The sequence below is a fragment of the Bison bison genome, unplaced genomic scaffold (assembly GCF_000754665.1).
Source record: "Bison bison bison isolate TAMUID 2011002044 unplaced genomic scaffold, Bison_UMD1.0 scf7180017864263, whole genome shotgun sequence".
Classification (NCBI taxonomy): domain Eukaryota; kingdom Metazoa; phylum Chordata; class Mammalia; order Artiodactyla; family Bovidae; genus Bison; species Bison bison.
The window spans coordinates 11,515,083-11,525,744 of NW_011494835.1; the positions used below are offsets into that span (position 1 = coordinate 11,515,083).

At 44.4% G+C, this 10,662-nt stretch overlaps 1 protein-coding gene and 1 long non-coding RNA gene across 8 annotated transcripts in view; one reads left to right on the forward strand and one right to left on the reverse strand.

The window, feature by feature from the left end:
- Positions 1–4,977, forward strand: part of UNC5C (unc-5 homolog C (C. elegans)) — a 428,547-nt gene extending 423,570 nt beyond the window's left edge. For all 3 annotated transcript variants that reach the window (XM_010848326.1, XM_010848327.1, XM_010848328.1), the window contains 2 exons: positions 2,205–2,383; positions 3,142–4,977. In XM_010848326.1, the coding sequence (XP_010846628.1) occupies positions 2,205–2,383; positions 3,142–3,304 (342 nt within the window). In that variant the 3' untranslated portion in view covers positions 3,305–4,977. The remainder of the gene's footprint in view (positions 1–2,204; positions 2,384–3,141) is intronic.
- Positions 1–10,662, reverse strand: part of LOC104994677 — a 15,978-nt gene extending 5,316 nt beyond the window's left edge. For 2 of the 5 annotated variants that reach the window (XR_825979.1, XR_825975.1), the window contains exons 1-6: positions 9,761–10,660; positions 8,471–8,841; positions 5,631–5,686; positions 5,258–5,401; positions 3,306–4,583; positions 1,306–1,406 (exon numbers count right to left, since the gene is read on the reverse strand). This is a non-coding gene — a long non-coding RNA (uncharacterized LOC104994677). Of the gene's footprint in view, positions 1–1,305; positions 1,407–3,305; positions 4,584–5,257; positions 5,402–5,630; positions 5,687–6,401; positions 6,504–8,470; positions 8,842–9,760 lie in introns of all 5 variants that reach the window. The other 3 variants (XR_825977.1, XR_825978.1, XR_825976.1) reach the window with 3 other exon arrangements.

Below are 10,662 nucleotides of genomic sequence, written 5' to 3' on the forward strand. Positions count from 1 at the left end.
CATATTGAAAAGCAGAGACATTACTTTGCCAACAAAGGTTCGTCTAGTCAAGGCTATGGTTTTTCCTGTGGTCATGTATGGATGTGAGAGTTGGACTGTGAAGGCAGCTGAGCACTGAAGAATTGATGTTTTTGAACTGTGGTGTTGGAGAAGACTCTTGAGAGTGCCTTGGACTGCAAGGAGATCCAACCAGTCCATTCTGAAGGAGATCAGCCCTGGGATTTCTTTGGAAGGAATGATGCTAAAGCTGAAACTCTATTACTTTGGCCACCTCATGGGAAGAGTTGACTCATTGGAAAAGACTCTGATGCTGGGAGGGATTGGGGGCAGGAGGAGAAGGGGATGACAGAGGATGAGATGGCTGGATGGCATCACTGACTCAATGGACGTGAGTCTGAGTGAACTCCGGGAGTTGGTGATGGACAGGGAGGCCTGGCGTGCTGTGATTCATGGGGTTGCAAAGAGTCGGACACGACTGAGTGACTGAACTGAAGAGAAGGCAGGAAAATGTCAGTGCTGGGCTTTAGGGAGATGAGTGTGGCAGAAGGGAGATCATAGGTGAGAAGCAGGGAGCTGGTGTGGCCACCAATGAGAACATCTGAGGCTGTGAGTCAGCACTCCATGGCCAGCCAGGGACAGTTCGGCTGGGTTTCCACCTAGACCCCATTGTCATGGTCCAGACAAGACGTACGGAGGACCCAAAGTGGGCCGTAGCCCTAAGGTGTAAGTTCTCTACACCTCTGCCCCAACCTCTATTTATACCTAATAGAAGTGTTGGCCACTTGTGTGTGAACATTCCTACCATAAATCCACTGAAAAGCACCAACGTGTGCCTTCGCCCTCTCTTCTGGTCCCCTTGGTTTAAGTACTATGCCTTCAAGGTCCCCTGAAAACAGCTCTGTGCCCGGTGCAGGGAATGATCTTCAGGATTCAGGGACTCCAGCTCCCATTTGTTGCCTCTGTTTCACACCAGTCCCCTGAGTCCGGGTATGTGTTGGAGGTTAACATAAAGGAGCCAGTACAATCCTCGGAGACTGAGTTTGCCAAGCTCTGGGTTTTGAGGCCAAAGACTGTGATCATAGTCAACACTGTTGTGTGTTCTACGTTAAAAAAATTTTTTTTTTTTGGTTCTAACATGCCCTCCAAAGGCCCTGACAGACCCCGTGTGGTGCGATGCACAAGCCTCACAGTGAGTCCTGGCTGCTGATCCAGGGCCACGGAGCAGGCCACCCCAGGATGCACCCTGGGGCCCCACAGTGCAGGAGCAGCAGGGTTTGGGAGGTTCTGCACGGCAGGGGCACTGACCTCTGGGTGGAGCACCTCGCCAGACCCTGAGACTTCCTGATGGCTGGAGCTGCATGTGGGTGCTTTATCCTCCAGCAGCTAATTATCTTCACCTCAGTTACCTGCTTGGAAAAAAGAGAGAGATGACATTTAAAGTAGATTAAGTGGATTTTCTTTTATTACTTTAATAGTTCCCAGGCAACATTTGCTTTTGCTTTTCCAACCAGCAGAAGTGATCAGAAAATGATTAGAGTTTCTCCTGCAGATGAAATTCCGATTTTACATTTATGCTGTTTTATGAGCTGAAACTATCTTAAAAGCCAGTCTATGGTTTTCTCTACTAAAATTAGATTTTTTTTTAAGTTAAGGGTGTATAGCAATTGGAGGATTCTGTTAGCAGTTTGCCCTAAGGCAGTATACTGCGTTCACCATTTTCTTTTAAAAGATTAGTCTTAATTTGATATCATTTAGAGGAGAGCTATGTTCCATTTCATTCAAAAGCAGAATCAAGCCATCTTCTACAGAGGTCAGAGGGAGAAGTTCCTCGAGCATTTGCCCAGGGCATTCCCCTTAGGGTCAGACAGTCTCTAGAATCTCTAGACATTCCCTGGCTCATCCTGGAGAAATTCTAGTAGAAAAGCTGTTACTGAGTTACACACGAGGTCTCCGGCTAGCCCAGTCCTGAAGGAAGACCCATAAATCCCAGGCTGTGCAAAGTCAGCTCACAACATACTTCTTCCTCTAAGCCAGGTTATAGAGAATCACAACTTGCAGCCAGAAAGAAGTCATTCTCAGTAAGGAGAATAATAGCACCCATTCTCCTCTTATCTTTTCAAACGAGGCATTATGTTGACTGGGTCAATAAGGATTGCTTTTGTCTTCAGAAATAATGCTGTGTTGTTGCCCTGCCTGAACCACAGGAACCTACTGGCATGGATCTGCCGCTTCTGGACCCAGCGAGCACCATCACCACCATGACGGGCCCCAGCGCTTTCAGCATCCCGCCCCCGATCCGGCAGAAGCTCTGTAGCAGCCTGGATGCCCCGCAGACCAGGGGTCACGACTGGAGGATGCTGGCCCATAAGCTCAACCTGGACAGGTGGGTATGACCAGGCTTCAAGCCTGGTTCCTGTCAGACACAGGGCTTCAGGACTGATAACTGTTAGAGCAACATTCTTTTTTGTCTTTCCATCTGCACATTTACTTGCTTTTCATTCTGCCAACATGTATTAAGTTCCTACCTTGTCTCTTGCACCATGGTGTTGCAGATACATGGTTGAGAGACATCCTGGGCTTCTCTGACTTTTCTAAGCATCGGGTTTTATGATCTACTTCGCAAGGCTGATGGGCTAAATCCCCCTAAATGATATAGCCACTCACTAATTATTGTTCCTCACCTCCTGTTGAAGCAGGACCTAATGCTGGATGGGTAATTAACATGCTAAACACAGCAGTGCTGTTATGAAGAGACCTCAGGAGCCTCTTCTCTTTAGAACTTTGCCATCACTACCAAGCAAAACCCCAGGCCTGACCTGTCAAAGATGATCAGAGGCTGGGCTGGAAAGAAAACATAAGCCTCTTGATTTCCTGTTCAGGATGTGACCCATAGACATCTTGTCTCTTAAATTATCTTACTCAGAGTTGAGGTTAACAAAGTTAAGCATCACGTCTCCTGTCTGGGGCTGACCTAATTAAACATGAGCTAGTTATTCAGGACAGCTCACTGCAAGCCCCAGTTTCTCAAGGGGGACCAGGATACTTATAGAAATGCAGAAACAAAAAGGTTTCGTCAACACCGAAAAGAAAACAGACCCATAAATCACACCGTTCAGCCCTTTTTCCCATTACCAATTACAGGTACTTGAATTACTTTGCCACCAAATCAAGTCCAACTGGTGTCATCCTGGATCTCTGGGAAGCACAGAACTTCCCAGATGGAAACCTGAGCGTGCTGGCAGCTGTCTTAGAGGAAATGGGAAGACATGAAACAGTAGTGTCATTAGCAGAAGGGCAGTACTGACCCAGGCTGGGGCTGAAGTGCAGGAGGAGAGCCCAGGGGCTCACAGCTGAGGAGGAAACCCGTCTGGACCAGTGAGCTCCACAGGCAAGACTGCAGAGGGAGAGAGAAGGCAGACACAGCCACCAATGTACACGCCCACTCGACTCGGACACCGCCACAGGAGTTCAGAACAGTTGTACAAATGTGTATCTTGAATTTAGAAATCAACCTAATTTTCCTCTTAGTTGGGCTGTATGCTGTGTGGTACAGGATCTTACAGTTTCCTAGGAAACGCTTTTTATTGCTATCCAGATATATGGATAAACTTTCTTAACAAACCCAATTTCTACAAACGTTGTTTACATCAAATTGGACAGGGATGCAGACACTGTCCATGGCTCGTTCTATTTTTGTTTAAATCATTTGAAGTTGAAGCTGTGGACGGTTTGCTGTGTCTCTTTCAGATTAGTAATTTACAGAGAAATCACAAGAGTTTTCCTACAAATTGTGTGCATCAAGTGTCTCAGATAATCCTCCCATCAGTGTTCTCTTTCTAGAACTTGTAGAACCAGTGTTACTGTTTGTATCAGGGAAGTGGAGAATCTAAGCATAAAGGAGAAATAGATAAGACTTCTTATTCCTTGAGGGCACTGTCTCATGCCCTCGGGAATAAAGCTGTATCATCACAGGGAAGACATTGATTCATGTTCAACAACACAAGAGTTTCTTCACAACTTGTGTGTTGGTAATATGCAACTTGAAGTGTTTTGGTTTTTTTAAAAGGTATTATCATCATCATCATTATTATTATTGATGAGTATTTACAAGTATTCTAGTAAAAGGATTTACTTTTACCTTGTTTTTGTTAGCAGTACTGTTAGTATTTAGGTATCGACCTGACCTGGGCACCTTCTCATAACAAGGTGGATGTGGTCACCAGTTTAATTAAGCAGGCATCCCTTGCTTCCTTGACATTTTTATCTTTCTTCACTCATTCTGCCTGAGAAGGTGGTAAATGCGTACCGACTTTGTCAGTCTGTTCTTTGAGCTTGCGCAGGCAGGGGCTTTGTCCCCCAAGTATTGTCACGGGACATGCTCTCGATTCAAGCTCACGCAGTATTGTGGTCATGCAGCCCCACATGCCTTTGGTGGGTCCTCTGTCTACCATGGAGGCAGTGTGATTGAAGGAACAGCCTCTGAGCTGGAGATCAGGAAACCAGTTCTCATTCTGGGTTTGTCACTGTCATCTGTGCTCCCTGGGGAGAGTCATTTACCCTCACTGGACCTCAGGTTTCCTCACCTGTAAAATGAAGGGGTGGATTAGATCGGCTCAAGGTCCTAAAACGTTTGACTTCCCACTGTGATGCCTCCAGCCTCCTTCATCAGTCTGAAGACCACAATGGACGCTGACCTGGATCATTTAATGATTCAACCTGTCTTTCGCCCAGGCTACATTATGCCTTCCAAATAGTTCTGACTTGGAAGATAATTATTCTGACCTGTAACATATTTGTTATGCTTTCAAGTCCCGTCTTCGCGTCATTGCATCATGCTGTTCACCCAGAGATGGCATCCCCTTGTCACTCTCTTTCCTCTCTTGGGACCAGTTGCCTTCCTGACTAGTTGCAAATTATGTTCTATTATTGTCTTGGTCAAAAATTTTTTAATTAAAAAAATTTTTTAACTGAAAAATAGTCAGTCAACGGACTACTTTGTGTAAACGATGATATTTCTTTAGGACCATACAGGCTCTTCGTTTTAACACAGGGGCTCAATTCTTTCAGCGGGTGGGGGGTAAAGAGTCAACAGTCCAGGAGCCAAACCGAGACTGAACAAGCACCCCTGCATATGAATCAGCACTTTCAAAGCACGGCTGTGGTTTACCTTGGGGCTAGAGGTATCCAAGTTACTGAATGGATTTGAATTAGAAATAATCTTACCCTTTTCCCCTTCTTTCCATATGCATTTCCTCACCTGTTTGGGTAATTTGTTGATATTTCCAGGTTCTTCTATCCTCATCACTGAGAAACTGTTGATACCTTGGTAGGGAGCCTTTTCTTATCTTCTGTTTTAGATACATGAAGATTATTCCATCATCTGTCTCTCTCAGACCACACCCTGTACCATACATAAAAATACATGACACTTGCTGTGAAAGGTAAGATTGCACTAATAAACAAGTTCAGTGTATCATGCTTATACCAATATATCTTTGACCAAAAGATAGTAAAATTGTACTCTACAATAAAAAAAAAACAAAAAAAAAACCAATTTTTAAAAAGGGGGAAGCAGAAAAAGAGCTATGGTGCATTGCTGCATCTTCAAATGACTTCTCAAGATCACTCACCATTGCTGGTTTGGGGGGCTGTCATCTCTGGAAGGCAAGAATTAGAAATCTGATACCTAATGAAAAATAGAAAGGAGCAAATATGTAGTAGCCAGATAATTTCAAAACTGACTTTTAAAAAGTCATCAACACAGAACTACAGAAAGCAGCAGGAGTTGTATTTTCAAAGCCACTGGCTTCACTTGAAGTGCGTCCTGGTATTTGGTTCTGCATCTTAGCGCCAGAAAGGGGAAAGGCGGTTAACTCCTTACAAGTGAGGTACTTGTCTGTCATAGACCCCCATCATGTTCCCTGTCAGGGGAGCAAACTTCCATATGTATAGCACGCCATTTACATCAAATAATGTACACAGCAAATTCTGATTTCCTTCTTTTGGGGAGTCAAGTAATAGCTGTTAAATTGCTCTCAAACTCAGAAGGCCTAGGCTCAACAGTTCAGTATATAGGGAGCAACTTCATGAGCCATCCTGTAACATGCCCTCCCTTTCATTCCTAGGGCTTCGCTGTAGGTTGAGAGCAAAAACCAGTTTACTTCATCTGGAAGGGAAAAAAAAAAAAATCTCTCACTTGTGCATGGTGCCATCTAGTGGTAGATAACACTACCTGCCCCAAGTTTAATAGGAAATCTCAGGAGGAGTTTTTGACAGTGGGAATGGATGCCTGTAGCATGTATAGCATCTTTATGACCGACATGCAGAAATTTTCACATCAGACAAGACATTTCTTATTCTCACTTTTTTTTTCCGCTTAAATTACCCACATCAAAACTTACATGTCATTATGGGCCTGGTTGCTTCCCCGGTGGCTCAGATGGTAAGAGAGTCTGCTTTCAATGCATGAGACCCGGGTTCGATCCCTGGGTTGGGAAGATCCCCTGGAGAAGGAAATGGCACCCCACTCCAGTACTCTTCCCTGGAAAATCCCATGGACAGAGGAGCCTCGTAGGCTACAGTCCATGGGGTCGCAAACAGTGGGACACGACTGAGCGACTTCGCATTTCATGAGCCTAGTAAGTTTGTTTCTGACTCCATACGCATCTCAAATTGTGTTTTGACATCTCACATTGGTGTCACAGAAATAATAGAAACACATAAAAATCTGTACAAAACAGCTTTTGAAGATTTGTCATTATTATTTATATTTTTCACTAGGCTTCATGTGTTTTAAAACTTACTTTTAGTTCTCTGATATTTATTTTTGAAGACATAGATCAGATCAGTCGCTCAGTCATGTCCGACTCTTTGCGACCCCATGAATCGCAGCACGCCAGGCCTCCCTGTCCAGCACCAACTCCCGGAGTTCACTGAGACTCACGTCCATCGAGTCAGTGATGCCATCCAGCCATCTCATCCTCTGTCGTCCCCTTCTCCTCCTGCCCTCAATCCCTCCCAGCATCAGAATCTTTTCCAATGAGTCAACTCTTCGCATAAGGTGGCCAAAGTACCAGAATTTCAGCTTTAGCATCATTCCTTCCAAAGAAATCCCAGGGCTGATCTCCTTTTGAATGGACTGGTTGGTTCTCCTTGCAGTTCAAGGGACTCTCAAGAGTCTTCTCCAACACCACAGTTCAAAAGCATCAATTCTTCGCGCTCAGCCTTCTTCACAGTCCAACTCTCACATCCATACATGACCACAGGAAAAACCAGAGCCTTGACTAGACATAAGCAGCATCCAATTGGAAATAAGTTTTATATATGCAAATACTACATCTAATGAAGTGAAAACTGTTGTGGTTGTTAATCAAGGAGAAGAAACTAGCTTCCTTCTGAATTTGGGGATCTAAAGGCAGATGTTTCATCCTGTTTTCATTTTCCTCTCACTAAATCACATTTCCTTAATGTGCTCTGGAAGGAATAGAAGTTAGATTCAGAATATTGATAACTGGGCACAAGGCATCAGCAAACTGTAACACCAAGGTGCTCACAGCCAAGAGCCTTTCATAAACAGCATGAACAGCAGTGTGGAAATGCACCTCAGTTACCCAGGAGAACTCCATCTTCATGGAAGCAATGTAAGCTCTTCCAAGGCAAGTCAGTGTTTGGGGTGAGATGTCCTTTGGTATACTGAATAACCATTAGCCATCTTGGGCTTCCCAGGTGGCTCAGTGGTAAAGAATCTACCTACCAAGCAGGAGATGCAGGTTCGATCCCTGGGTTGGAAAGACCCCCAGGAGAAGGAAATGGCAACCCACTGTAGGATTCTTGCCTGGGAAATCCCATGGACAGAGGAGCCTGGCAGGCTGCAGTCCATGCGGTTACAGTCAGACACAACTTAACAACAACAATGGGTATTAGTAATTTAATGCTATCATAGGCCCAATCAGAAAGAACTGAATGAAATGGCAGATAAAAGACACCTATGACAAAGGACAATAGTTGAAAAAATGAATTACCCTGATAATATTTAGACAACATGTAGCTCCAACCCTTTATACTGATACATACCACTATTTTGTGGGGCTACCCTGGTGGCTCAAATGGTAAAGAATCTGCCTGCAATGTAGGAGACCTGGGTTCAATCCCTGGGTTGGGACGATCCCCTGGAGAAGGGAATGGCTACCCACTCCAGTATTCTTGCCTGAAGAATTCCATGGACAGAGGAGCCAGGCGGGCTACAGTTCTTGGGGTCACAAAGAGTCAGACATGACTAAGCAACTAATACTTTCACTATTATTTTGTAGATTTTAATCTCCCAACTTTCAGATAGTAGAACCATTCGTTAGGAAGAAGTCATGGAGACTGAGTTCAGGACACTCTGGAAACTATACAGTCAGTAACACTTTTTAGGGGTGTAAGCAAGATATTTTAAACATTGCAAGAGTAGAATTGAGATTTTATTTACCTTCTTCTGGAGAGGCACAGACAAGGCTCTGGCTCCTGTATCTTGAGGTGTGTCTCTGCTGGGAACACAGCAGTGCGCTCCTGGTCCACGTCTGCCTGTGTCTCTCTCATGGATGTTTGAGGCAGGAAGCAGTAGTTGATCACCATCTGCTCAGGGTTCACTGCCTTTGCCACTACAAGGTCTGTACGTGAGGTCAAGTGCATAAAAATACTGACCTTCCAGAGAGTATAAAATAGGTAGAAAAAGTTTCCTTATCTAGTCTTCAGACTTCAGGTTGAACAGGAGCTATGGCTCTTGCTGACTTCTGGACAAGTTATCAATCTTGCACAGAGACTCCAGTCCAAGTCTGAGGCCAATGACAGGAAGGATGCCTGTGGACACAGCCAAGTGAAACTGGGTTTGATCCATCTGCTTTGAGAGCAGAGGCACTTTTGTGAGTCAGAATGCCATCATGCCATCCCTCAAAATCAATTATTTGTAAAGATGATAATGGTCAATGAGCATTAGAATTTATGGAACCAATGAGGAAAATATTTTTATAACTGATTATCTCAAGGTAATAAAACGTTGTTTTACCTTTTGAGTGCCTCACAGGACCAACGATTACACTTTGCCTTTTTGGTTTTTTGTATTTTTTTAAACTTTACTGAGCTAATGTTGGCTGAAATCCTTAGAACTTTGCCTCTGTGCAATCAAGTGCTATTTCTTTACCCTAAGAAATCTATTTGTATAATCTCTGGCTGTAATGATTATTTTGAAAAAGTTCCTTTGCATCTCAAATGATTTTTTTATGGAATCAGACATAAGGGGAATAAATACATTGTAAGCATTAATAATTTAAGCCTGTGTCTATACAGGTTAAGCCAATGGAGTCATAAATATTTCCATAATTCATGCCTGAAACCAATTTGTGAAAATAGGGAGATGGCCTTATATGTCACTGGGTGTGTTTGCTCTACATACCAACAATTAACTTCCTGATACTTTAGTCTTATCAGCCCTGTGATTGCCCCATTTTTGGAAATCCTGCTCTAAAAATCTGTCTTCAGAAGAGTTCATGGCTCTCAGCTTTTTCAGTGGCCCTGTCACCTGCCTGAATTGATCTACAGGTGGAATATTAATGGGCTCATGCACCCAGACATAACATACACGCCTGGCTATATTTCAGCATGGTCAAGGAAAGTGCTGCCAGGACAGACAGACAGGAACTCCATAAATGCACTGCCAAACAAAACCAACCAATACAGAAGCTATTTCCCAGCCAGCCATATACTTCAGACTTTTACTTACTACAGAGAACTGTCCGGAGATGATCTGGGATTCTGCAGAGTGTCAGGAGTCTTGACCCACCAGCTGCTGAGAAGGGAAAAAGGAAGGTGGCCTGAGATAAGGTCAGCTGCCCACGAGACAAAGCATCTGCTACGGTGTACATCAGCCTCCACACCTGCCATTTCAGACTGTGCCTCAGCAAAAGTCTAAGCTGCTGAAGCTGTAACACTTCAGGGTCTTTTAGCCAATATGTTTAAGTCCTATGTGCCAATCTTAAATTCCAAAGTCTCCTGGACTTGGCAGTATCAGAGCAGTTACTGAAGATGATGGCACCAGCCAGGGTGGAATAACCCTCGGTACTGAGTTCAGAAGGTGAATCGTGGGCAATTATTGCTGATCAGCAGCCTAAGCATTGATAAACCCTGACCTCTGAAGGTCAGCACTGTCGTGAGGCAACATCCAAGAACTGTGACCTGAAACATGTCCCAGATGCCAAACCTGATTGAGCAAAAGAGCAAGAAATCCACAGCCAGCGCAAAACACCTCACCCTTTTATAGTTAGGTGACGCCTATAAATGAGGGTGAATAAATTCTAACACATACTCCTCCTGGCCTTGAAAAAGCAGGAGGACAGCAGTCAGAACAAGCTGAGGTGCGACCTGCATCCTCCCCTTTGGTAGTGTGACCCTCAGCCTCCCAACAGGATGCATTCAGCCCCGTTGCAGGGAAGAGCATCCCTACACGTGTGTGTGTGTGTGTGCTGTGTATCACGGTGATGTACGTGTTCACTGAGTTTATGTTAACCTGTCACACACTGGTGACCTTCTCTTCATTCTTTCTAAAGAAGACAACCAATGTTTATCAGAGAAAACTCCCCAGCAGTCTGTGCGATAGAGACATGTCACCCACCTGCTAGTCCCGGG